This window comes from Bombus terrestris, chromosome 7 (genome assembly GCF_910591885.1).
Source record: "Bombus terrestris chromosome 7, iyBomTerr1.2, whole genome shotgun sequence".
Taxonomy (NCBI): Eukaryota; Metazoa; Arthropoda; class Insecta; order Hymenoptera; family Apidae; genus Bombus; species Bombus terrestris.
This window is the reverse complement of record NC_063275.1, coordinates 24,984,676-25,010,154: the sequence shown is the minus strand read 5'-3', so window position 1 is coordinate 25,010,154 and position 25,479 is coordinate 24,984,676. Positions and strand designations below refer to the sequence as shown.

The following is a 25,479-nucleotide window of genomic DNA, read 5'->3' as shown; positions in this document are numbered from 1 at the left end:
GCGTATAATGGTTGAACTGTATTTAAATTGTATAAGATTGCTTTTAAATACCCCTCTTCGTATCCAACGATCTTTCATTTTGCGGGCAGAAGATAACCGTATTAAGCTGTATCATAAAACTGTTACTCAACAAGTTTTAACCGAAGAGACAACTTAAGACTGTTATCTTCTGTACGCAAAATGAAAAATCGTTGGATACGAAGAGGGGTATTTAAAAGCCGTTTACAGGCTGGACCACGGCCAGTTTTGCGTGCACAACAGAACAGCAAATTTCTCCAGATGTAAGGTAAGATCGATTTAAGGATTGAAATAAATGTATCAGACAGATTATCGCTTTAGTAATTTTTAATAATCCAAATTCAATGTAAAAATTGTTTGTATATCGATTTGCATTTTATCTAACTTTAAAACAAATTTTCTAAATTAATCAGTGATAAATTATTGCGCTAATATTTGAACGTTATGAATCTATTATTAATAGGTTTTGATTGTATTTTTTTTTTTTTTTTTTTTTTTGATTCATTCGCAAAATATTATTTATGAAGAAAATACAAGACACAAGAAAATATGTTGAAAATGGAGACAGTTGTATAGGAAACTTTAGAAAATAGTTTACAATAATGAAGATTCAATTGTCGTACGATTCACGAAATACTTAAATAGCGAAGATAAAAGGGCTGTTTTAATAAAAGAGGAAGAGGACAAAAAGTACAACTGGTCGCGATAATATTGTTGATAGTATTGTGTATCGTAGACATGGGATCAGTTATCGAAGATGGAATTGGAATATATCGAAAAAGATGACACGTTTGGAAAAAGAATAAAAACGCTTAAGTGTATACACCGATTACGCAAAGAGTTATGAAATAATGAAAGTGAGAGCATGTTTCGTCCCTTCCGTATAACTTTCTCTCACGAGTCCGCGTGTATGCCCACTTTCTTCCTGAAAAGCGCAGCGCAAACGCACGTTTCAAGATAGTCGAAAACGGCAATCGAGGTGAGAGTCGAATTCCGCATCTCGTTTAATCACTTTCCCTTACCGAAACTGTTGCAAACGTATTTCTAAAAGTTTTTTTACGAGAACGTATCGATACGAAACATTATATTCCGCTTAAGATACTATATAATTGATATAATAGTATATGCAGTCTAGAATTTATTTATGCAATACTCTGGTCTTTCGGGTTGATTTTTTTTTTATTCTCCGGTGATCTTAGATTTTGTGGCCCCGTTACTAGAATAGGCAACTTACTACGCAAATAATATCTCCGAAGGAGCTGGTTTCACAAGTTAAGGCAATCAGCATTGTTCTTATAACGTAACTTGATTCGCCCGTCTTTTCTTCTACATCTTTTCTCTCGTATACTTATATTCTTTTTTCATCTTTACTTCCTTTCTTATATTTCTCATTATTCATTATTGTAACTACTTTTCTTCCTCGTGCCGTACGGTTTGCGGCCGTGATTTTCAAAATAAATAAACAAATACATTAGTGTTAAAATATCGAGTACCTTGAAAAGTAAACTTATAACGGTATTTATTGTGTTCGCAGTATGTTTTCCACGGTGGTGTTATGTATAATACTACTCTTATTGCTACTATATCTAGGATCGCAGAAACCCAAAGGATACCCTCCAGGTGCTTATATTCCCTAACTTATATTTCCCTTAATTTATACATTTTTAACTTCCTCCCCTAAGCCGATTATAAATTAATAAAAAAAGAAATCGAATAGAAAAATTATTTTCAACAATTTGATAAATATTAAGAAAAACGCGGTCGGTGTATGTCTAATTTTTAAGGATTTTAGGTCCAAAATGGTGGCCAATTTTCGGTTGCGCCATCGAACTGACTCGTCTTCGCAAGAAAACTGGTTACATGTTCGAGACCTGTTTCACTTTATGCAAGAAATATGGACCGGTGGTCGGTCTGAAAGTCGGCGTGGACCGTATCGTGATACTAAATGATTATGAGAGCATTCGAACAATGTTCGCTAATGAAGATTGCGATGGAAGACCGATTGGTCTACTTTACGATGTGCGAACTTCCGGTTGTAGGAGAGGTAACTTCATCAGCATCAACTTTTTCTTTAGTTGTCTAATTAAAGATTCATCTTAAACGTTAATCTTTCCCGCCCCCCTTTTTTTATTTATCTTTTATTCGTGTATTTGGATCTTTTCGATTCAAGGATTAATTCTCGTGGATGGAAATTTGTGGATCGAGCAAAGAAGATTCGTGTTGAAACATCTGCGTGACCTCGGCTTCGGTCGGCAAGACATGGCTGTAATAATACAAGAAGAGTGCCGATCGCTCGTTGAACACATCAAAAAATTAATCAGCGACGAACATAACAATCGAATTAACGAATCTAAAATGTATTGCAATAATAACGAGTATGACGATAAACAGATATATCGATTAATTAAAAAAGATAAGCCGAACGAGACAGAATTAATGGAGAGGCATAGAACGAGCGAAAAGCAACTAAAAGCCTCGGATTTGTACGTAAATGCTTACGAATGCGTGGACATCAAGATGGCTCAATCCCATCCTGGAACGATAATTCCAATGAACGACGTGTTTGGAATTACAGTACTCAATACTTTGTGGAGAATGATAGCTGGTAAAAGGTTGTTCATTCTCTGTTACTTCCAAGTATTATCTTTCTCATTCGATAGTCGAAATATCGATCTAGTCTCGTTGAAAGATCAAACAGTTTTTCAATAACAAAATTTATATTCGAGATATCCGATTCAGGTTTAATATCGATGACGAGGAGCTAACTTATTTCCAACGGATTCTGACACAGGCTTTAACGAAAATCGATATGTTAGGAGCACCGTTTGGTCATTTTCCGCTATTGAGATTTATCGCGCCAGAAATGTCCGGTTACAAATCGTTCGTGGAGGTTCATCAACAACTTTGGGAGTACTTGAAGGTAAACAAAATACCATTTGAATACTGAATGTCAATTACAGGAGAGGCTAAGTAATATAATTATAGGATGAACTGGATAATCATAAGAACGACTTTGAACCAGACTCGCCGCGAGATTTAATGGACATATATCTAGCTGTTTTGAACTCTAAAAATTATAACAACACGTTTTCAGGTATTTGAATATTAGAGATACGCTTTAAGAGTAATATTTCATTTAAATCGATCGTTATCGTACCGAATTATGTTTCAGAATCTCAATTGCTTGCCATTTGTATGGATTTATTTACAGCAGGTTCAGAAACTACGTCCAAAGGTCTTTGCTTTTGTTTTTTATATTTAGTGCTATTCCCGAAAGTACAGAAAAAGGCACACGAAGAAATAGATAGAATAATTGGACGTAACAGACTTCCAACTCTAGAAGATCGAACGAGGTGATTCAGAGAGACAAAATTTGATAAAAATTCGATTCTAAGATTGCTATTAGAAAATTTAATATTTTTTATTGATCATCTGTATAAAATGTAATTAATTATCTCGCTTTAGAATGACATATATGAACGCTATCGTCTTGGAATCAATGAGATTCTTCGTAGGACGAACGTTAAATGTCCCGCATAGAGCCCAAAGAGATACTACGATATTGGGTCATACGATACCAAAAGTAAGTAACTGATGCGACGAGACATATCGAATACGAAACGATTAAATTCTTTGAGCAAGTAATATAGCTAATGCTATTTTAGAATACGATGCTTTTGGTAAATTTCAATAGAGTATTAATGGATGAATCATGGGGTGATCCCGAAAACTTTCGACCAGAAAGATTTATAGACGAAAGCGGTAATATTATTACGCCGCCCACGTACTTGCCATTTGGTTTCGGTAAATATTTCAACATTAAGAGACGTAATCATTTTCTTTTTTTTTTTTTCAATAATCATATGTTTAACACTGTTATTTATTTACAATAGGCAGACGTCGTTGTATGGGGGAAAATTTAGCTAGAAGCAATACATTTATTATAGCTACTACTCTGTTACAAGCATTCACATTTTCCACGGTACCTGGAGAAGAACCATCGACAGAAGATTTTGTCGATGGAGTCACCATTAGTCCTAAACCATTCAGGGTAATGGTTTCTTTAAGGACGTAATTAAGTACGAAAGCGTTTAAAATGATTTCACTCAAAAGTAATGGCAATTTTTAATCGACTCGATCCTCGATCGAATCCTTATACGGTTTAATTGATATCAGAAAATTATTATGAAAATAATATCTTTGTTGATGTAAACTTATAACGCAGTATATGTAGCAAATAGCGTACAGTAATTACAATAGTCCTAAGTAAGCGTATATTTTAATGTTTAAAAAATAAAGTGTATCGAGTAAAGCATATTTTAATGTTCAAAAACATATATTTTATTTTATATGAAAATACATGTGTGCGTATTTATGTATGTATGTATATATATTTATATAAGAAGCTATACGAAATAAATAATACATATACGAGAACCATACAAACTTCAAATCACCGTTCACTTTTTAATATATAACAAGTATTCGAATCTCTAGACATTAATAATATTTCTTTGATAATATATTACAGAAAGTATATAAATTGCACATAATTACACATATTACAAATTTATATTTGTTCGACGATTTTTCCTTGTTTTACGAAAAGATAAATCACTTGTTTGTTCCACTGACCTTAACATTTCTTAAAATAGTCTGGCACTTATTTTTATCGCGATGTTAAGTATATGACATTCCTATTCGCATTAATAGTATTGTGCGAGAGATTCGAGTCACAGAAACTTCCTTGCTCACTTACTAGAAATACCTACATAAAATTATAAGTGGTGTTTCGATCTTTGATAAATGAAATAACATATTGACTACGCAGGTACTGTTTCGATTAGAGAATTGGTAAAATTGGTCAAAAATTTCGTAAGTTGCTCGAAAACATATCTCAGAAAAAGAATTAAATATTTTTGCTAATAAAGGACTTATATTTATATCGTCCCGTTATACGTAACGATGATTCATCTTTTAAAAACAAAATTTTGTTAAACTCACTTTCTAAATTAAAATCAGATCTACTAAAATATCGTATAAGTTATCTCTCATGGTGGACGGTGGAAAATAATCTTTAATCTATAATCTATCAAGATATAATGACACGAAAATAAAATTAAAAATAATTTAATAATTAGCTTATATTATCCCTGTAAATGATGCCGAAAAAATTTTCGAAATATTTTTTCTGCAGGTCAACTAGGATGATCTTCGACTATATGAATCTGTTAATATAAAAAATGAAAAATAAATGTGAAAATCTGCGTAAATTTTACTTGTATAATATTTATAAATATAACAACATTCTTTACTGACAAATGTTACCTCGGATAAGATAGCCCAATTTTCACTTTCGCTGTGTACTGTCAAACGAAGTATCAATATTTTCCCTAATCTTGGATCTACTGTTCCTTGAGCAATCCCAAGTGCATCAAACTTTCCTAATTATAAACAGCGTTATATATATATTATTAATTACATATGCCTATTCATATAATATTGTACAATACCTATAATAACATAACCATCCTCGGTAATGTCATTACTGTTTCTATTCATGGATGCGGATATCTTTGTAAAGACCTCTACTGTAGTGTTATAAAATCTATCGGATGGATGCTCAGGATTTCCACTTCTAAATAAGTACCTGCATTACAAAAGTTAACGTCATAATTACTTGTTGCATAAAATATGATACATGTTTAAAATACCTTTTTATAAAAATAGGATGGGAAAATTTGAATTTTAAATGGTCTCCGGGTTGCGGCAAAAGACCCCAAAAGAATGATTCACCTTTATAGGCCTTTTGTAACGTATATTGTTTGTAAGGTTTAATTTGTGTTTCGACTATCGCTTCTGGATTTTCGTGCGCATAATATAATGTTATTTTTCCAAATTGTTTATCCTAAACATACCATTTGTAATAATTATAGAATATAGAAAAAAGAAAAAAAACAGAAATACCATATGTGTAATTGTTTTCCTTTTAATATATGTACCTTTAATTTCTGTACTTTTCCTTTCAACGAGGAGTGTGTTCCTATATGTTGAAAAAGCGAAGGTTTGTAGTGAACCCATAATTCTGCTTTAGCCATTTTACAATGTTTCTAAAATATACAAAACATTCATTAACATAAATACATTACATACAAATACATATATGTCTTTAAAATATATATCTTTCTAATTCGCTATTAAGTGTATACACTTACACTATCTTTGTCAAGACTACAAACTTTAGTTGATACCAAATGATCTAATAACCAGTCAACTGGTTTATCGTTGTGAAACATTAAAAAGAATTGTATCAACCATGGCAGTTCTGCACATTTAAATAACTTTCCTGATAAAAAATTATGAATATAAAACAAAGCAATTAATTTTAGCAATTAACATATCAATATCGATATAACATACCAATAAATCCCAATTGACAAAAGTCCAAAACAAACCAATTTTCTTTAGTTGCTATCTTTTGTAGTGCAAAAGATTTCATTGTCGTTATAAAATTCTTTTTAGCTAAAATATCATCTTCTAGTTGTACATAAAACGTTCCTTTTGTCTGAGCGTATGACATAAGAAATGCAAAATCTAAATTTTGCTTTGACCTCCAAACAACTCTTTGATGGTCATCGCCTAAAGTATCGTGCAATTTGGATAAATCTGGGTAATAAGATGCAGACGGAGATATTACATCAATTACACCAGCTTCAAATTCAGTTGGGAACCTGAGATATAAACAAATAAATTAGATATATTAAGAAATGGATAGCATCAAACATTGCTATTTTTTACGTATAACTTACTGAACTTCAATTTGTTTTGCAACATACGTCACATATTCCAAATCTGTCTGTAAAAATATATATGAATGATACATAGATAAAAATAACTATAGTGCAATATTTCAAGGCAACTATGTTATTATCTTGCAAATACTTACTTCTGCGATTAACACGATAATTAAAGTATCTGCTGTCTCCACAGAATTCATGCGATCTAGTAAATTTTTAAGTGTTGCCATTAAATAACTTTGTACTTCTCTTTTAACTGTTGGTACACCAAGTACCATGCTAACTCCAGTGCGACCTTTACTCTGTACAAATGCTGGACGTAGACTATTAGGATCATTCAAAAAATGAGGAAGAAAATTATATATAGATGGCAACTTTATGTTGGTCACATTTGATGTAGCATTGTTAAGTAAAAATTGAAGATCTGGTAAAATGTGATTGTTCTCTATTAATTGCAATAACTGATGTGACAATAAATTTATTTCTTCTTGACTTGTAATATATTTAGCATGTAAATGTTCCAACTTAGCTTGTAATTCTGCGATACTATTTTGCAAGACTGTTTCTTCGTGCAAATCTGATGGCGATAGAAGGTTTAGAATGGCGCATATTATTAATAATATTGAGAGTATGATCAAACGTCTTCTTATGGGTGTCAGAACTACAAAATGAGGCATCATCTTCTTGATACTAAATTCTACATGGTTATAGTCATAATCTTGTTGAATAAAAACAAATTCTCAATAATATCACATTATAAGTTCACACCATGGGGAACCTAAAATATATCGATATATGTAAATGCATTGTAATTAAACAACGTGAAAGCTGAAAAAATAGAAAATCATGAAAATCTAAATGATATTAGAAATGAAAGATTAAAGTAACATCAAATTTCAGATAACACAAAAGATAATAAATTAAAAATTATATATTTATTATTATCTATAAAAATTATGTATGAAATATGAAAAAGGTAAACAAATTGTTTACAGATATACGATCATTTCCAAAATTGTACATTGAAAAGGAAAGCATCATCTGCACCAAAAACAGGAAAGAAAAGATCATGACAGGAATATATCTACTATGCTTTTAGTATTTTGTTTTCCGAAGATTAATATTTACCATGAAACATCATATAGTCTTGAATTCTTCGGATAATGACAAAGCAAAACCTATGAGACTTACTAGATTCAACGAATATCATTATCGATTATAAAGTGTTCATTTTAAACCGGTAGTTTTCTTCAATGAAAACCAGTATTATTTTCTTTTAATCGACAGTAGCATTTTGTTAATAACCTGTAAACTTGACTTTTTCTAAATATTATACTTTATTTGATCAGAGAATTGGTTATATTGCGCTATTTTCAATTAATGTCCAATATAATCTCGGCAAAGACAATTTTCTTACTCGAAATTGTTCAGGGAAAAAAATTTTGATCGATCGTTTCAATTCGTTCTGATTCATTTTACCACTAACGCGTCATTCGATTTTTTCATTCTCTTTCTGATGTATATCACGTATTTTTACATAAAAATCGTATAAATTATATATTATGGCAAATTACTAACATTGGTTCTACATACGTATTATAGCATAACTTATTTTACTATAACAATACAAATTGAAGAGTAACAGCACCAATAGTAGTGATGCCTGTAAATTTTTAATAAAATGATAAAACGACTAAAAATGTAAATTAAGATGTACACTTTTTACAGGATACTTTTCAATTGATTGGAAAAATAAACTTGTTTATAATTTTAGAAAACAATACATAAATAATTTTTAATACACTGCAGAACAATTAATCGAAAGTTGTATTCAAATTTGAAATAAGTCATTTTGATACAAATTATCTATAAAATAATATAGATATATAGATATTCAAGTTACATAGATACTCAATTTGAATCGTAAGTTTACATCGTGCGCATGAAGTCTAGTTTGCATGATTATCGGTTGATGAAAAGAAGGTGGAATATGAGAATATAAGGCACGGGTGATATAAGACGGCAATCGAGCGCTACAAGCGGCAGAAGTCTTTCATATTGTTAATAAATTTCATTTACTTTCTTTCGTTCGTCCAAATAATTTGACAGGAAAAATATAATCGGTGTTCTACGTTTCGTTAATGTATCTGACAATAATAATTGTTCTACGAAATGTTAAGTAAAATAGTTAATATGACATACTATCGATTCATAGTCTGATTGGTTAAGCCAGTGTTCAATGCAAGTATGGCCGCCCTGCCATCACCCACGCAGGTATATTATAATTTTTATAATTTTATCAGGCTATAATATTCAATATACTAGATCTATTATTAAGTAAATTTTTTGAAAGATTCATCTTTCTTCCGTGTAAAGCGATACCATCTTTTACCATACACATTCTAAATACAACCATACTTGTGTCGTCAGTTACTTAAACTTCTTTGACAGTACATACAAATAATCTTTCGATAAATCTACATTAAATACATTATCTCCTCTATGTACTTCTTGATAAACTTCTTAATAAAATGGTTATAACTTACATATCATAAAACTTAATAATTTGAAGCTTTTATTCATATATTTGTTAATGTTAATATATTATACATTTGCGGCAATTATATTTGCCGCAATTTGTGTGAGTTATTTATGCATAATACTATTAACAGTTTGTCATATGATACAATTTATGATATAATAGCAGTGAATATATACATATATATATATATACATTTAATAAATTTGTTTTTATACAGGTGGCTGGAAGCCATACTGCTATATATGAAGCTTATTATAACCAGGTATAGTTTTATGTATTTTCATATAGTAATATCTTATATGTTTATGTATCTAGATGGTTTAAAATCAAATATTTGATTAATATGTTATATGACGCATGACATATGAAGGTGGATCCAAATGGATATGGACAAATTCATGCGATGGAAGCTGCAAAATTTCTTAAGAAATCCCAGCTGAGTGATGTTGTATTAAGTAAGATATGGGATATGGCAGATCCGCAATCACGTGGATTATTAGACAAATCTGGTCTTTTTGTTGCTCTCAAACTTTGTGCGTTAGCCCAAGCAGGAAGAGACCTTAGTATGTCAAATTTAAATATAGAATTGCCACCTCCAAAAATGGTAAACTGTTATATTATTTAATACGCAAAATAAATTATTTTACTTATCGCCGTTATATATTTTTAGGGTGATATTCCTGTAATATCTCAAAAAAATATAGTAAATACTGTACCAGTAATAACATCTGTCAGTAACGGAGATTGGTCTATTAAACCTTCAGAAAGAGCCAAATATGATCAACTTTTTGACAGTTTGCAACCTTCAAATGGATATATACCTGGAAATAAAGTAAAGGATGTTCTTATGGATAGTAAACTTCCTTTGGATACACTTGGAAAGATTTGGGATCTTGCAGATATGGATAAAGATGGTATGCTGGATAGACATGAATTTGTTGTTGTAAGTATACTCTCTATAATATACAAGAGAAGTATAAGCTCTATAATATACAAGATAGTTATAATGAATTAATTTTTTATTTCTATAATATAATTTAATGTATTATTTATTTAATACAGGCTGTGCATTTAGTGTATAAAGCTTTAGAGAAATATGCTATACCAAGTGTACTTCCACCAGAGTTAATGCCACCAGCAAAAAGGAAAGATTCTACAACACCAGTACCAAAATCTCCTGCGCCAATTGCTGTAATTACAACAGTCCCACCATCTATACCACCTCTACCTAATGTACCTCCAGTGAAGGGCATAGTTGGTTTGGATACAGTAAAGGTAATATTTCGATTGTTAAATAAAAATAAAAATTAAATATTCTAATCCTAATATAAAAATATATGATACAGACGAATGTACAGTGGGTAGTTTCATCTGAGGATCAAATAGTAGCAGACAAACTATTTTTGCAAGCTGATCTAGATATGGATGGGTATGTCTCAGGTATTGAAATCAAAGATGTCTTCCTTCAAAGTGGACTTCCACAGACTGTTTTAGCTCATATATGGTACATATATATTTTAATTATAATGTTTACTGGTTAGCAAAGAATAAGAAAAAAATGAAAGAAATTTCTTATTTATTTTTCAGGAGTCTTTGCGACACATGTCAAAGTGGAAAGTTAAATAAAGAACAATTTGCGCTAGCTATGTGGCTTATTAAACAAAAACTCAGGGGTGTTGAACCGCCCACAGCTTTGAGCCCTGATATGATACCACCATCCATGCGAAAACCAACTGAATCTATTGTGGTAAATATCTTGTTGTATCAAAATAATTCTTTCCTTCTTTCTTAGTTATTTATACCTTTTTTGCAACATCATGTGTTGTTTTATTTCAAAGAAATAGTGCACGATACAGTCAATGTATCGTAAAACGTTTACGAGTTTGAAATGCCCTCCAAAACACAATCATGAATACAACAATTATTAACATTCCACCAATCATAATAACACTGTAATTTGTTTGTAGTTCCATTTCTCCAGTTACATTTAATTTTATTACACCAACGATTTCATTTCTTTGCCAACAACTGTAAACAGAGTCATTATGAATTGTATTCAAAGTATTATTGTTTAATTCGTTTTAATAACTAAATAACTATTTACCTATATATATTTGCATCTTGAAATTTTAATGATTTGAAAATTATATGCATTTGCGAATTAAAATAAATTCTTCCTTCAGATTGGTCTTTTACAATAGACGGATTTAAGATTTTGTCATCTATTTTCCAATTAATTGGTACATCTGTATTTAAATTTCTGGAAAAGTAAAAAAAGTTTGAATGTATTTCTTTAATTTTCAATGTTATTTTACCCTGGACACACAAGAACTGCTTTTTTGTCATGTTTTTGATAAATTGTTGTGCGTATAACTGGCGGCGATGGAGCGGGCATTCCTTGAACCATAGAATATATACCAGCACTATTATTTGCACTTTCAAGTACATTTCCCTTTTTATCTCGTACTTCGAATATTATATTTTCTGGACACTTTATCTACAAGGAAGTTATGTAAATTTAATTGTATATTAAATATTAAGCACTACACGAAATATTCTTATTTGCATAATATTTAATAATACCTTGCAATAGCGCACCATAATTTCTGTTTTTCTATCTTTAATATTCGAAATGTTCAAAGCTTTTGGCAAATATTTACTTTTACAAGGTATTTTATTTCTAAATAAACGCAAAACCATTTTGATTTTATCATTCATACTTTTATCTATAATTTGATCCTGAATTGTGGTTGTAGTTTCTATTGTTCCATTTTGTTCATTCTCTGCAGCTAAATGTTACACATTTTGAAATTTTAAGATAGATAATGCATAGTACGAAAAAAAAGTATACTTTGCCGTTTATAATCTGCAAGTTGTTTTTCTTCTATTATATTTTTCTTGTTGACATCTGCACGTGAAGAAACAGTACAATATCCATATCGAACTTTTTTACCAACTACATTACAGTTAGAACATAAAGACCATTTAGTCCATGTTGTATAGATATTTAAATTATATTCCGATACAATATTTTGTGGTATTGCATGAGGCATATTGGGTGCTGTTGTAGGGTATACAGTTTTTACTCCTTCAAGATCAGTGTCAATGGATATATAGTAATATATTGATATTGTATCCCCAAATTTACACCAATATTGACCAGCTTGTTCAGACTGTAAAGACTACTGTATTATTATGGCAAAAAATATTTATTTACTAAATTGTACCTTAATGTTATGTATTATTAATGATCTGTCTTCTGGGGAAATGAACACATTATCTGATTCTATAAGCCTACTTGTATCATTGCTAACAGTATTATTGAAATACCATTCTACATCATCGCTAACATAGATTTCTATTGGAGAAATACATATTTGACATTTTAATCTGAAATTGGTGTATTAGTAATATTATTATTATAAAATAAGTAATAAGAGTATTCTTTTCATCATACGTGACAAGTGTTCCTTCTAAGGCTTGAAACGCTATTGGATACATCATCCTTTCCGATCCAATTTCGTTATATGTCTTTTTTAAACATTCATAATATTCCTGCCATAACTCTTTGTGTATCTTTCTAAGTGTTTCATTTGCTCTTGGATATTCATATTCATTAATATCAAGAAGAAGTTCACTCTCTTAATGGAAAATAAAAAGCTACTATATTTTTGCTGAAAAATGGCAAAAATTATTACCTTTTTGTTTATTCAATTTTTTGTTTATTTTTTTACGAAGTTCATTATATTTTTTCCATAAATTTATTCCTATTATAAAATTAGAAACTATATTTAATAAGAAATAAATATATAACAACAATTTTAACCGCATCTTATAGTTTTATGAAACTTGACATACGTTTTTCAATTTTTTATCTATTAGAAATTTATTTCTTTACATTGAAATCAACAAACATGTCAAAATGTAGTAAATGTAATTTAAATGCAATGGAAATATGTTCATTACGTAAAAAGGAAAACAATTTGGATATGGCAAGTTGTATAACAATTGTGCCTGTCTTAATACATAATAAAACACCAATAGTCACCTTGAAAAGAGAAAAGGCGAGAAATGTTATGTTTGCAAAACAGTTACAAATAGAAGCAAGAAAAGCAAAATTAATATCCTTGTACGGTACAAATGATCTGGAAAAAATTAAACCTAAAACTCGTCGTGAATACATAGAAGAATTCATAATTAACACAATAAATGACAGCACCTTTATTTCTATAAACTAATTTAATATGAGGTATATAATTCATTGAAAAATTGCAATGCTTCCTCTAATGGATAGCAGTAGCAAGAAAGAATTAATTTTTTATACTCTGTACTGACAAAAAAATGTGTTGAATTGAATTGTATAAAAATTATTAAATTATTTGGCAGTTTTTTGTAAATGATATAGAATTTTACTTATTATAAAGAATTATATCCCAATAAAAAATATTCTAGAACTGTTTAAAGTTATTTAAAATATTTAGATAGTTAAAATATAGAATGTATTAATTTTGTTACATGGAATATGATTATCCAAATGTAGATATATTTTCAAATTACATATGATATTTAAGTTCTAACTTGACATATGTTTTTTATATATTATTATACGCACACACAAAACATCTGTACTGTCATTATATAATTAAATCATCATTTCATATAACTTATTTCCCTTTTTTATTTTCAATAAAATGTATTTTCATTTTTAGGAAAACAATAATGTCTCTGGTTATTCAAACCCAGAATTGGACATGATAAGTAAAGACATAGCAGAACTTGTAAAAGAGAGGCAAAGTATGGAACAAGATATAGCACAAAAGGAAGCTGATATTAAGATAAAGAATGGTGAAATTAAAAGTTTACAGAGCGAATTGGATACACTTGCTGCTACATTAAAACAATTAGAAAACCAGAAAGGCGAAGCACAAAAGCGATTGAACGATTTAAAGGCTCAGGTAAATAACATTTTAATTTGGTATATTTGGATGATTTGCTTGTTGAATGTACAGCTTTGCTTACATATGAAATTAGAAACATGGATTTGTGAATTGTATATAATGCTTTTGTTGAGATATGTAAATAATTAAGTTTACTACGATTTTTACAATTTAGAAATTATTATTTGATACAAATTAAGTTTTAATAATATAATTTAACACTGCATATTGTATTATTACACTATCATATGTTTTACAAATTATTTTTTTGCATACAAAATAGTTATCAATTAAGGAAAGAGGTATAAAGTGTAAGAGTCTTTTCCTGTATTTAATATTATCTTTTTAACATTTTCGCATATTTCATAATATAAGTTATAAGATACTTAAAATCATTTTTATACATATAGCATGTTTTACATTATATAATTCATTATATATTTCTCCTCATACATATTGACCAATTTATTTATTTATGATCTTTCTCTGATTACTTTTTTTTCAATGAATATAATTTATATTTTATATAATAGAATATTTATCAATTCATTTTATTGTTTTATTTTACAATGTGTTTAGATCCTTCATTATGATTTAGTTTTATTATGTTTTATTATGTTTGGCTTATAGAAGACAGAAGTAGATAAAGATTTGAGTGAGGTCGAGCAGAAGATACGTGAAGAACAGAAAAAGGTACATCAAAAATTTCTACTTTTAATGAAGGGCAGGTACGGTTGCGAAATACAGATTCTATTTCTCACTACTATGAGATAGTGGCTACAATTCTTTAGTACTTATAACTTCATCAAGTATAATACTATAAAATGATAAAAATCGGGATAGCTTTTTACAAGAATAATGATAAACCTAGAAAAATTTAAAAATAAAAACATTTATGATTTCATTTTGCGTATTAATTATATTCAGAAAATAATTATATGGGACTTTAGTTCTATCTATATAAGCGTATGTATAAAGTATAAATATATAAACTAATGATTTAATATATATACACCACACATTATTTTAGAAAAAGCTTTATTTGTTTCTGTTACATCTGCATAGTTAATGCTAGTGCTTTGCTGCATTGCATGATAAACTGGTTGTAGCATAGATTGCCATCAAAAGAATTATATTTGCTTAGAACTTTGTGTTTGAGACTCCAGTCTAGTAAAGATTATGAAATCATGTTTTAATCTTATAAAAGTATTTCATATAAATCTATATGCTAAATTTAATTTTTTTCAAAATTGATAAAAATACAAGTATTTAATCTAGATTTGAGTCTTAAATTTTTATAATTGTATATAATATTTTTCTGTATTTACAACTATATGTTGATAATTGCAAATAATTAAGTGTAGATATAACACCATACATTATTAACAATATGTAATTAATATATTATAGAATGACTATAAACTTCATTAAATTACATATTTAGTCTTGTATATAGTCTATAAGTTACATATATATGTATATGTGTATCTTCAAATATACTTAACATATTACAGAAATATACTTTTATACGTATGTCATAATAAATGAATTATTGTGTATAATACTTTATTACCATTAATAATAGGTTGATAAATTGCGTCAACAAGCAGAAGAGCAAGAATCGGTGTTGCGTGCTCAAGAAGAAGAACTGAATTTTAAACGACAAGAATTGGAAGGCTTGAGACAAGAAGAACAGCAGTTAGAACAGCAACAAAATAAAAGCAGGGACCAATTAAATGAACTCACTAAAAATTTGCAGGATACACAGTTGCAAATTTGTCAAGCAAAAGCAAAAATCACTCATTTACAAGAACAACAACGGCAAATGAGTGACGCAATTGCACTTTATGACTCTGCACTTGCAACTGGAGATGCCACACTTGTACCTGATACTAGTCTGCAATTTAATCCCGAAATTGAGAATTTAGAGTAAGTATTTAATATGTATATTCCTTAATTGTCTTTATAACAATATTACTTTATTATTTCTGTGTAAAAATCTATAGATATGAGAAAACAAGTGAAGAAGATAAGATTCAAAATAAGAAAAACGTTCAATTTTCTAATACAAATGGAGCAACAATGGATGGATTTGAACAAGATCCTTTTGCAGAACCATTTAATAATGCATCAACACCGGATCCATTTGGAAGTGCATTTTCATCTCCAAATACTACTGTAAGATCTTTCAATTGAAATAATTACTTATATTATTATGTAATTCCTAATGTAGCAATATGTTTACAATTACAGGGAGGAGGAGGAGGAGGAGGAGCAGGGGGATTCGCATCTGACCCATTTAGTGTATTTGACGATAGCAATGCTGTTGTGAAACAAGATCCATTTGATCCATTTGGAGATGGAAAAAGAAATGATACTAAAGCTACCACTACAACATCGGTAAGTCATTATAGGAATAATAAATTCTCTCAAGAATACAGCTATTATTTTGTTTATTTATTAGTTCTTTTTCTCCTAGGCGACAAAAGATCCATTTGGAGATGATCCATTTGCAAATCTTCATGCACCACCTCGACCAGAAAGTCCTAGTCCTGCTCTCCCTCCTAAAAAAGCAAAACAACCTCCACCACGACCAGCACCTCCTCGACCGTCTCAAGGACCTACCGGTCCTCTACGAGCAGCACCGGCACCGCCTACACCTTCTCCTACACCTGATCCCTTTGCAAATGCTTTCTCTGCTCAACAAGGCATAATAGATAACAACAACAGTAATAATTTTAACACATCTACTGGATTTGCAGATTTTGCTAATTTTGATTCTAAGGTATGTACTTCCACGTTTTCAAGTGTCATATAATATTGTTGAAAATTATGCTCCTATTCTATCAGTTGGTAGAACAATTATTTTCTTGGCACTCTGAATTGTATTAACCAATCTCCTTTCTTTCTGTTTAAGTGTTCCAATATATCTTCCTGGGCATATCCCTTCCTTCCTCAGTTTTATCAATGTCCAGTATGTTGTATGCTGTTACTTTAGGTTTTAAATACAGTTATTTTTAACGAAGGTGTAATATATTGATAATGACTTAAACATTACTTAAAGTACAATGCTGATTTACATAAATAGTGATGTGAGATATGATTCTTAACTCACATTTCTAAATTACGAGTTACTTAATATTGCTATATAATATGTCATTTTAATATATTACAATATTATTTTGTGAAATATATTTATATTAAAAAAAAGATTAATTATATTTTTTGTTTCATATTTAGGTAGAAGCTGCACAATTTTCAGTTTATTCATTGATCCGACTCCTGGAGCATGCTGTCTACAAATTAATTAATTTGTTCTCTTTGTTCCAGTATTCTATTTTCTTTTTATAATATTGCATGGAAATTTTTACATTACTTAAATAAAATGTTCGAGTTAATTCGACCAATTTAATATCATAGAATCTTTAAACGCATGTTTATTTATTCGCGAATGGTTTAAAAAGCGTTCACTTATTATTTTTATCTATCATTTGTTGTTTCTTTTATATTTTGCTCAAAGTTGATTATCAGTTGGTTACTAATTGTTTAATTTAGTAACATACTACAGATTATTGCGTGTTAGTGTTTCTTATTATAACAAAATCAAAACGAATGAACTCGAATATTTCGACTCGCTTGCAATTGAGTATATTCTAGTATTCAACAACAGCCACGTATGGTCCAGCAGCCTGACGATAACCAGCGGTTCTTGCGCTATTCTTTCTATCTTTTCAGTAAACGAAAATTGACCACTAAAAAAACCTGCTTCAGCCGGAACCAACACTGACTCGAACGGCACCACCCAGACCAACCAGCAGAACACATACAGTATCAACGGTAACTCCAAAGCTGCCGGATTTCACGGAAGATCCGTTCAGAGACTATCGATACGAAGATCCCTTTAACATACCAGATCCTTTCGCCGATGATGCAGAAGATCATAACGCGAATAAGAGTGAAACAACGGCTGGCAACGTGGATCCGTTTAGTTACGGAACAACCTCGGTACTCTCTCGTAAAAATTCGTTCACCAAAAGCTTTGATATCGATTTCTCGAATACTTTTCCTCTGACTAAAAGCAAGTTTGAGAAAGACAATGCTAAATTCGATACTGATTTCGTGAAAGCATTCTCTGACGACAACAGAAATATAAAGACCATCGACTGTGATGCGTTTTCAAACTTGAAGATAAAAACGGTCGACATAGACGAAGCATTTTCCACCAAGAATGAAAAATCTGCCAGAAGGCACGGACAAGATTTAGCACACAATAGATCTAAAACTACTTTTAATGATAAAAAATCGAAAAATGACATGGGTAAAATTTGGAACGGTAACAATGCACCACCTCTCTCGTTGAGCGAAGAGGAGCAATTTGTTTGGGCATCTCAACAAAGCTTAAAGACCGAGGAGGAAAGGCGTAAGCGTAAACAGCAAGAAGAGGCTGAATTAGCTTTAGCCCTTGAACTAAGTAAGCAAGAAAAATCTGGGAAATTGTAAATTTTATCGGTAAAAGCACTTTCTGTTTGATTTATTTGATTGAATTGAAACATACACATATATATATATATATACATATATTTTCGGGCACAACGACTTTACGAATCTTCAATAATGAAATCAGAACTGAAAGATATATGATATGTTAACTTATTATTAATAACTATGAGATCCGTGCTAATGAAAGGCTATGAAGGATAATCGCGCAATGCTTATTTTTAATACTACTTGGCATATCATAATCACGGTGGCACGAAAACAGAAATTGAATCAAGCATACATGCATCCAACAATTTATAGAAACATTAATTATCTAACATCAAGAAACATTTCACTGCATATGAAGTCAGTTTTGGATGTGATCTTCTTGGTTTCATCCGATACAGGATACATTTAAGTATTCAACTATATAGTCACAAACAAATTTCTTGATGCATTGAATACTATTTGAACATAAAAAAAAAAAAAAATTATATTGAACCGCGCGCTCTTTTCGATACTCTGGTTTACCACAGAGGAATCGATCGATTTTGTAAAAAAGTAAAAGGAAAGGAAAGATTAATCATTGCCTTGCAATATCGAATTCTAAGATAATGACACTTATATACTCGTAGTTGGTTGTACACTATCGCTAACGTTAAATTAGCATGTATAAAAGCAAAGTATAATGGCAGATTATTGGATTGACAATAAAAAAAATGTTATGTACACGTATTCAGTGAGTTCAAAGTGAGCGGATTAGTAATATAAATGATTATCCGCATTTGAGCAGATAAAAGATTCTCAACATCGTTATACGAAGTACACTTTAATATATATAATATACATCTGTACATTTGCGAATAACAGCGGAGTGTAACATTTCTGTTTGTTTGATCTGCACTATTAATGATGTCTTATGCATGATACTCTAACTCGGTACATGTCTTCGTCAATATTTACCGGAAGGCATTGAATAAGCGACATAAAAAAATCATTCTGGCTATATAAACGTTACTAGGTAGAAATACACAAAACATACGATATATAAAGATTATTAAAAAAAATACTATTACATATTAGTATCCTTTTCGACATGTTATTATTGTGTATAAGAAAGATCAGTTATTGATTAACATAAAAATTTTGTGTTTCACTCTGAATAGTACTAAAACTGCAATAAAATCCAAATGAAACTTTTAGAATTTTTTTTAATAGACTCTGGATTTAATGAACAGATGATGAATAGAAGGTGCGAATAGTAAACAATGGTATTTGTTATGTTGTAGTAGTGTAAGTGAACCGTTCCAATAATGTTTGTGAGAATGCCGTCTGATTCAGCCTTCGGTCTTAGTACGTCCCAAAGAAATAAGGTGTTCAGATAAAGCGTAGCTCCGTGTTTGCCTCCGAATAATCTCGCGTAGCATGGAATCGTTCGAATCAAACACAAAGAGCCGCGTGTATCTTTACTTTTACTATTATAATCATATAACATTACAACAACGACAATGTATTACGCATGCTGTATATATTTCTATCTGTATTATTTCATGGTAATTATTATAATAATTATGTTATTGTTATACCACTATTATGATTATTATTATGATTACTATTATTATTATCATCATTATCATCATCATCATCATCATCATCATCATCATCACCATCATTGATAGTGTAATAACTATATCATAAAAATACCAAGCGTTGTCAATATATCATTTACCAGTGAACAAAAAAGAAAGAAGAAGAAGAAGAAGAAGAAGTAAATGACTGTAAAATCGTATTATATTATGTGTTACTGATATAAATATGGTATTATTGTGTATCGATATCGTTGCTGTTTTGGATGCTTCGAGAGTATACATACATACATCACACGGTGGCAAATAAGTAGTAACTGGCGGGAATTGAAGACGTGTGTGCCAGAATGAATATTTATCGGAATAAACCAAATGACCTAATGCCACGCTTAATTCCAATAATTTAGAGGGCCTCGTCCAAAGAGTCGAATTAATCTTCGGTTGTACGAACTATATTTTACTAGTAATAATTAATGATACATCGTTTGACGAAATTTCGTTATATCTATTTCCATCGTTTAATATTTAACAACGATATTTCTATAATTATTTTACAAGATGATATTATTCTTTTCTTGCTATTAATCGAATGATTAGATTTTCTATGTATCGATTTGTGATTTTTATTCAAAATATGAATATTATTCTAGAATGCTTTCAATTTATTATATCGTTTAAAATGTTCTATTTTTTAAAAGTAATTTCTATTCCTTCTGTAAATCTCATGTGTAAATTGCGTAGCTCTTAGATTTCTACAAGATATTTATTTGATAATTATAATGCAAGAAGGTTGGAACAATAGAAGAAATAAAATTCGATGAACTTTGTATTTTTTCCGTAGATATGTTTAACACATTCTGTTGCATATACCACAAGATGAATTTACTGGAAGAAAAAATAATACACATTAACGAAGAGCATACATATGTATACACGAGATAAATCGAAGTATATACATATACGCAAGCACTACTGAATAGCGTATTTAAAATGCGTTTAGGAAACCTGACTGCGACATGTTTAGACTATGTATAAATAGAAAACGCTTTATTCCATTTTGTTTTTGTTAATACTTAAAGGACGATGAGCATATACATGTTCTACTAAGTTAGAACGAACATTGTAACGGTACATTTGATTCCAGTGATTCAATATCTATAGAAATTTGTATTTAAATGCGTAAAACGTTTGCAATTTTCTTTTTATTGGCAAACTTAAAAAAGGTATTTAAAAAATTATTCTATGCCTCGTTTTAATTAAATTATACTTTATAATGATACTTAAATTATGCAGAAAATTGCCAGTGAAATTGGAACGATGAACGTACTTGTCCATTAAGTTTTAACAATAAAGTTACGTTACAATAATACAAGTATGATGAAATTATTAATATCGTTATTGATAAGAAAAAACGTTGATATCGTTGTTACCAATGTGCAGGTGTGCTAAGTGAACAGGTGTGCGAAATTGTTAAAATCTCTTTCGTTCATGCTACAATTGTTACGCTAATTTATTCGATGCAACAGGACACCATCCATGAAAAGTTGCAGGATATAAATGTCGAATATGAGTTTATTTATCGATATCATCGTGCTCCTCTACGCTGTTTCAATATTCTCGACGATATCCTTTATCTCTAATATAGTCAAAACGATCGAAATAACATAAATTATTATATTACGTATCACTAAAAGCGTTACTCTCTCATTTATTTTCTATATTTTATTATTTCGGTATTTGAACATTATTTCAACAATGAATGTTCTCTCTGAATATGTTTTCCTTTCTTTTATCGTCTTCGTATCATCTATAAAATGAAATTTAATCTTTTCTACACTTTTGTCTTTGTCCGTTAAAAAATATATTTCTATACCATTGCCGAAAGATATATGTTATAAAAATAACATGAAAAAAAATTTCAAAGAAATTTCAGTATCATCGCGTCGAGAATGAGGATAACATCGTTCAGGGGGTCACACAGGCATACCTAACTAAACAACATTAATATATATATATATATATATATATGTACAATCCATATCGAAATTGTTATAATTCACATGCAAATAACATGAGTTTTCGAATAGTATGTGATAAAGATGTGTATGTAAATGTACTTGAACTATGTGTAATTAACTAATTCAAGTTATTAATCCCTCAACTGATGCGCGGTAACGGAAGTCGACTATATACGGTGTACTGTGCACAAAGAATGCTGTTTTATATATATATATATACATATACATATACATATATATATACATTTAGCGATTCAAGAAACATAAAAGCGACGTAAAAGAAAAAAAAGGGAGTTGTAGCGATGCTTTGTTAATTTTATGTCCGCGACTCCCTCGCGTAGTAATAAATAAGAGAAAGATGTCGCGTATATCACTTTTGTTCTCTGTGTGTAATCAGCAAAAAAATACTCACGATGTTACATTGATTATACAAATATACATAAATGTATGTATTTTCGGTAAACAAATTTCTCCGAGAGACTGAACATCGTAGAAGATCGTCCTTCGAAAAGCAGCAATTTCGATTAGAGATTTCTTCACGCGTGACTTTTATATTTTCGAGAACAAGGTTCTCGTTTTAGGTGTTGCCTCTGTTAGGTATCTTACCACATGGCAATTGATCTTGTCGACATTATTTTCGAATCATAAAATAATAAAATGCGGCAAGATGCAAAAAGTTTGAAAAAATGTTGCTCTATCGATCAATCGGAAGAAGTAAAAAAAAAAAAAAAAAAAAAAAAAAAAGAAAAAAAGGAAAGAAAAATGTACGAATTACTTTCAAGGCAGCGTTTGAAAGCTCACCGGAGAAATCTTCACTTCGATCACATCGTCAAGGACATGATTGAAAGGTATTCTAGAAATTAGAAACAAATATTCGTCAACTTCAAATTTCTCCGCGAAACCGAAAAACAGTTATGGAATGGAACCTCGAAGGTGTCTATCATTGACAAACGAGATCCGAAATGTATACGTAATTGCGTAAGAGTTATCGATATTTGTTTGCTATTTGTTTAACATCGAAAGAATGCTGTTGCACATGTGTACATGTAGGTGAAACGCACGCCGACAATTTTCTCAATTTTTCATGTATCGCGAAAGTAGAAGATGTTGAGACTGTATTACTAATATACTTTATTGCTACCCACGTGCATTCCAGTGTCTCTAAAATTTGAGTAAGAGCGAGATTCTGTTGTATGAAACGATACTCTTCGAAAGAAAAATGATAGAACAGTATTCTTTGATACAACCAACGTAACGAAATCATAAACTCTTCTCGTTGAAATTATTCGTTGGCGAATTGCAGCCTGTACGAGAGGTATTATGTTCCTTCTTCGTTGCTTATGTCCTACTTGATTTTAAATAATTTCACTAACATGTCCCATGCCGTATGAGATGATGTTAATAATATAAACATTGAACAAAAACATTTGTTTAACAGAAATATTCTTCTGTTTAATATTAAACTAAAATAAAAAAAAAAACCGTTTTATTATATATTCACAATATTTATATAATTAGATATTGTAATTTAATATGTTAATACGATTCGACGATATCATTCGAAATGTTACATTTCTTACGGTGTCGAACGTGTTAAGTATCTTTGCTCAAGGTAACGTGTTAAGATATCTATTTCGTAAAATGTGTCAAGAAAGATATGATTTATTGCTTTTTGTGCTACAAGTTGAAAAATCAATTAGAAGTCTGATCATTCGAGACACGCTGTTGTACGCTCTAAATATTCCTGAATGCTCGCTATTTAGCTGGTAACAAAGATAATCTGTTGTTCGCCAAGCGTCTGCCAAAAGTGCATGCGAATAGTAATTTATTATTATCGCTCGTTGGAACTCGCGTTAAATAGACATCGTACAACGCTCGTCGTGATTCTCAAGTGGACGTAATCGATGATCTTTCATCGAATCATTACAAACATGAATATTTCACGAAACTACTTCCTCGCTCAAAAATTTTAAGACAATTATTGTATTAGGTTAAAAATAATAATGGATAAGGCTATGTATACAATAAAGATATCAAAAATTGTTAGTTATATGATAAAGAAAGTAAATGTTATTGAAACATGCAAGCAATTTATAATTTATAATTTAAATCGGATACCAAGGTTTTATTAAAAACGATAAATGTCCTAAGACTTTTGAGTGAGAGTATACATATTTCGATAATTATATCAAAGAAGTTTCCTGAAACGCAAAGAAACGGCTGTTCATTCGTATTCAGTTGTATTTTCGAAACTTCTTTCACATTATCGATTCTTACTAATTTATAACACATCGTTTCTATATTTTTGCAAATATCGGAAAACTTCAATGGTATCTTTTAAATCGATTATAAACATGTATTTGCAACTGGACAAAAGAATACTCGAGCCAATTAACTATTACAAATTCGATATACACGCTTATATCCTTCGTCTCATTTTTCTTGATAAAAAAATACCAAGTTTATAATCAAGTTTTGTTCTGTGACCACTCCGTGGTCATGCGATTAACAAGTATATTGTACCGATGTTACGAGTTCTTATAGGCAAATACCTATATAGCAAATCGTTGTTTAATATAATATAACCCCTTGTACATAATAAGTTTAAATATACAAACATCTGGTTCACTATGTGTACATTAACCTACGTATGCTTACTACTCTCCATTTTTTATTTTCGATATTCTTCGAAGAGGCAATGAACTTTAAACTTATTTTTTTGTTAATTTTTACTATTCCCAACATTCTGTTTTTAAGAAACCATACAATTATAATTATAGTGATAGTAACATTGGAATTTATTTTAATTAAGTTATTTTTTACGATTTGTTAAAACTACACCCTCGTTAAGAAAAAATATTTAATCTTATTTTTAATTTCTTGAATTTACATTTCGTAAACTGTTTATACTTTCCTATCGGTATAAAATCCAGTAAAAAATCCAAAATTTAGTAAATCGGATTAATAGGTTTATTTAAATTTGATTAAATATCGAAGCTATTTTCACTAAGATAATAATAATATAAATATATTTAATTGTCACGCAAAGAAGTTACGGTCCTGAAACGTGGATTTATTTACCGCAAGATGTCATCATTGCGA

General features: G+C 30.0%; 4 protein-coding genes across 12 annotated transcripts; 2 read left to right on the top strand and 2 right to left on the bottom strand.

Moving 5' to 3' along the window:
- Window positions 1-517: 517 nt before the first annotated feature.
- LOC100648323 (probable cytochrome P450 303a1) lies at window positions 518-4,314 on the top strand. Its single transcript, XM_048407566.1, has 9 exons — window positions 518-1,638; window positions 1,811-2,062; window positions 2,189-2,630; window positions 2,758-2,938; window positions 3,004-3,112; window positions 3,191-3,371; window positions 3,484-3,601; window positions 3,684-3,822; window positions 3,912-4,314. Exons 1-9 carry the CDS (start codon window positions 1,554-1,556, stop codon window positions 4,091-4,093), a joined length of 1,689 nt encoding a protein of 562 aa, XP_048263523.1. The 5' UTR covers window positions 518-1,553; the 3' UTR covers window positions 4,094-4,314.
- A 208-nt stretch (window positions 4,315-4,522) lies between these two features.
- On the bottom strand, window positions 4,523-8,560 carry LOC100648137 (alpha-1,3-mannosyl-glycoprotein 4-beta-N-acetylglucosaminyltransferase B). 6 transcript variants are annotated; one of them, XM_020863813.2, is made up of 11 exons: window positions 8,233-8,560; window positions 7,944-8,120; window positions 6,965-7,593; window positions 6,828-6,874; window positions 6,439-6,749; window positions 6,234-6,364; window positions 6,021-6,128; window positions 5,733-5,926; window positions 5,532-5,668; window positions 5,338-5,462; window positions 4,523-5,246 (listed from the first exon to the last, which is right to left on the bottom strand). In XM_020863813.2, exons 3-11 carry the CDS (start codon window positions 7,493-7,495, stop codon window positions 5,217-5,219), a joined length of 1,614 nt encoding a protein of 537 aa, XP_020719472.1. In that variant the 5' UTR covers window positions 7,496-7,593; window positions 7,944-8,120; window positions 8,233-8,560; the 3' UTR covers window positions 4,523-5,216. The 6 variants fall into 6 exon arrangements, with proteins under 6 accessions (XP_020719472.1, XP_020719471.1, XP_020719473.1 ...); XM_020863812.2 differs by having other exon boundaries at window positions 7,944-8,560; XM_020863814.2 differs by having other exon boundaries at window positions 8,007-8,560.
- Window positions 8,561-8,788: 228 nt separating this feature from the next.
- Window positions 8,789-25,005, top strand: LOC100647903 (epidermal growth factor receptor substrate 15-like 1). Of its 3 annotated transcripts, none has more exons than XM_003396951.4 (14): window positions 8,789-9,089; window positions 9,575-9,619; window positions 9,728-9,961; window positions 10,028-10,300; window positions 10,420-10,632; window positions 10,704-10,861; window positions 10,945-11,104; window positions 14,067-14,312; window positions 14,925-14,987; window positions 15,880-16,223; window positions 16,301-16,472; window positions 16,548-16,694; window positions 16,774-17,079; window positions 18,066-25,005. In XM_003396951.4, exons 1-14 carry the CDS (start codon window positions 9,063-9,065, stop codon window positions 18,792-18,794), a joined length of 3,117 nt encoding a protein of 1,038 aa, XP_003396999.1. In that variant the 5' UTR covers window positions 8,789-9,062; the 3' UTR covers window positions 18,795-25,005. The 3 variants fall into 3 exon arrangements, with proteins under 3 accessions (XP_003396999.1, XP_012166161.1, XP_012166160.1); XM_012310771.3 differs by having other exon boundaries at window positions 8,790-9,089; window positions 18,030-18,200; XM_012310770.3 differs by lacking the exon at window positions 14,925-14,987 and having other exon boundaries at window positions 8,790-9,089.
- On the bottom strand, window positions 11,178-13,058 carry LOC105665962. Of its 2 annotated transcripts, none has more exons than XM_048407571.1 (5): window positions 12,209-13,052; window positions 11,941-12,146; window positions 11,673-11,854; window positions 11,462-11,617; window positions 11,178-11,385 (listed from the first exon to the last, which is right to left on the bottom strand). In XM_048407571.1, exons 1-5 carry the CDS (start codon window positions 12,408-12,410, stop codon window positions 11,214-11,216), a joined length of 918 nt encoding a protein of 305 aa, XP_048263528.1. In that variant the 5' UTR covers window positions 12,411-13,052; the 3' UTR covers window positions 11,178-11,213. The 2 variants fall into 2 exon arrangements, with proteins under 2 accessions (XP_048263528.1, XP_048263527.1); XM_048407570.1 differs by lacking the exon at window positions 11,178-11,385 and having other exon boundaries at window positions 11,477-11,854; window positions 12,209-12,530; window positions 12,585-12,747; window positions 12,815-13,058.
- Window positions 25,006-25,479: the final 474 nt, after the last annotated feature.

What these genes read in the sequence shown, in the direction of transcription:
- LOC100648323 (XM_048407566.1), top strand. Translation starts at nt 1,554, where the DNA reads ATGTTTTCCACGGTGGTGTTATGTATAATACTACTCTTATTGCTACTA. An exon ending in AGAATGATAGCTGGTAAAAG is followed by an intron (nt 2,631 to 2,757) that starts GTTGTTCATTCT and finishes TATCCGATTCAG; the next exon opens with GTTTAATATCGATGACGAGG. An exon ending in AACTTTGGGAGTACTTGAAG is followed by an intron (nt 2,939 to 3,003) that starts GTAAACAAAATA and finishes ATATAATTATAG; the next exon opens with GATGAACTGGATAATCATAA.
- LOC100648137 (XM_020863812.2), bottom strand. Translation starts at nt 7,495, where the DNA reads ATGATGCCTCATTTTGTAGTTCTGACACCCATAAGAAGACGTTTGATC. An exon ending in TTATCGTGTTAATCGCAGAA is followed by an intron (nt 6,875 to 6,964) that starts GTAAGTATTTGC and finishes ATATTTTTACAG; the next exon opens with ACAGATTTGGAATATGTGAC. An exon ending in GCAAAACAAATTGAAGTTCA is followed by an intron (nt 6,750 to 6,827) that starts GTAAGTTATACG and finishes TTTATATCTCAG; the next exon opens with GTTCCCAACTGAATTTGAAG.
- LOC100647903 (XM_003396951.4), top strand. Translation starts at nt 9,063, where the DNA reads ATGGCCGCCCTGCCATCACCCACGCAG. An exon ending in CCCTGCCATCACCCACGCAG is followed by an intron (nt 9,090 to 9,574) that starts GTATATTATAAT and finishes GTTTTTATACAG; the next exon opens with GTGGCTGGAAGCCATACTGC. An exon ending in TTTCATCTCCAAATACTACT is followed by an intron (nt 16,473 to 16,547) that starts GTAAGATCTTTC and finishes TTACAATTACAG; the next exon opens with GGAGGAGGAGGAGGAGGAGG.
- LOC105665962 (XM_048407570.1), bottom strand. Translation starts at nt 12,861, where the DNA reads ATGATGTATCCAATAGCGTTTCAAGCCTTAGAAGGAACACTTGTCAC. An exon ending in TTAGAAGGAACACTTGTCAC is followed by an intron (nt 12,748 to 12,814) that starts GTATGATGAAAA and finishes CACCAATTTCAG; the next exon opens with ATTAAAATGTCAAATATGTA. An exon ending in TAATAATACATAACATTAAG is followed by an intron (nt 12,531 to 12,584) that starts GTACAATTTAGT and finishes TAGTCTTTACAG; the next exon opens with TCTGAACAAGCTGGTCAATA.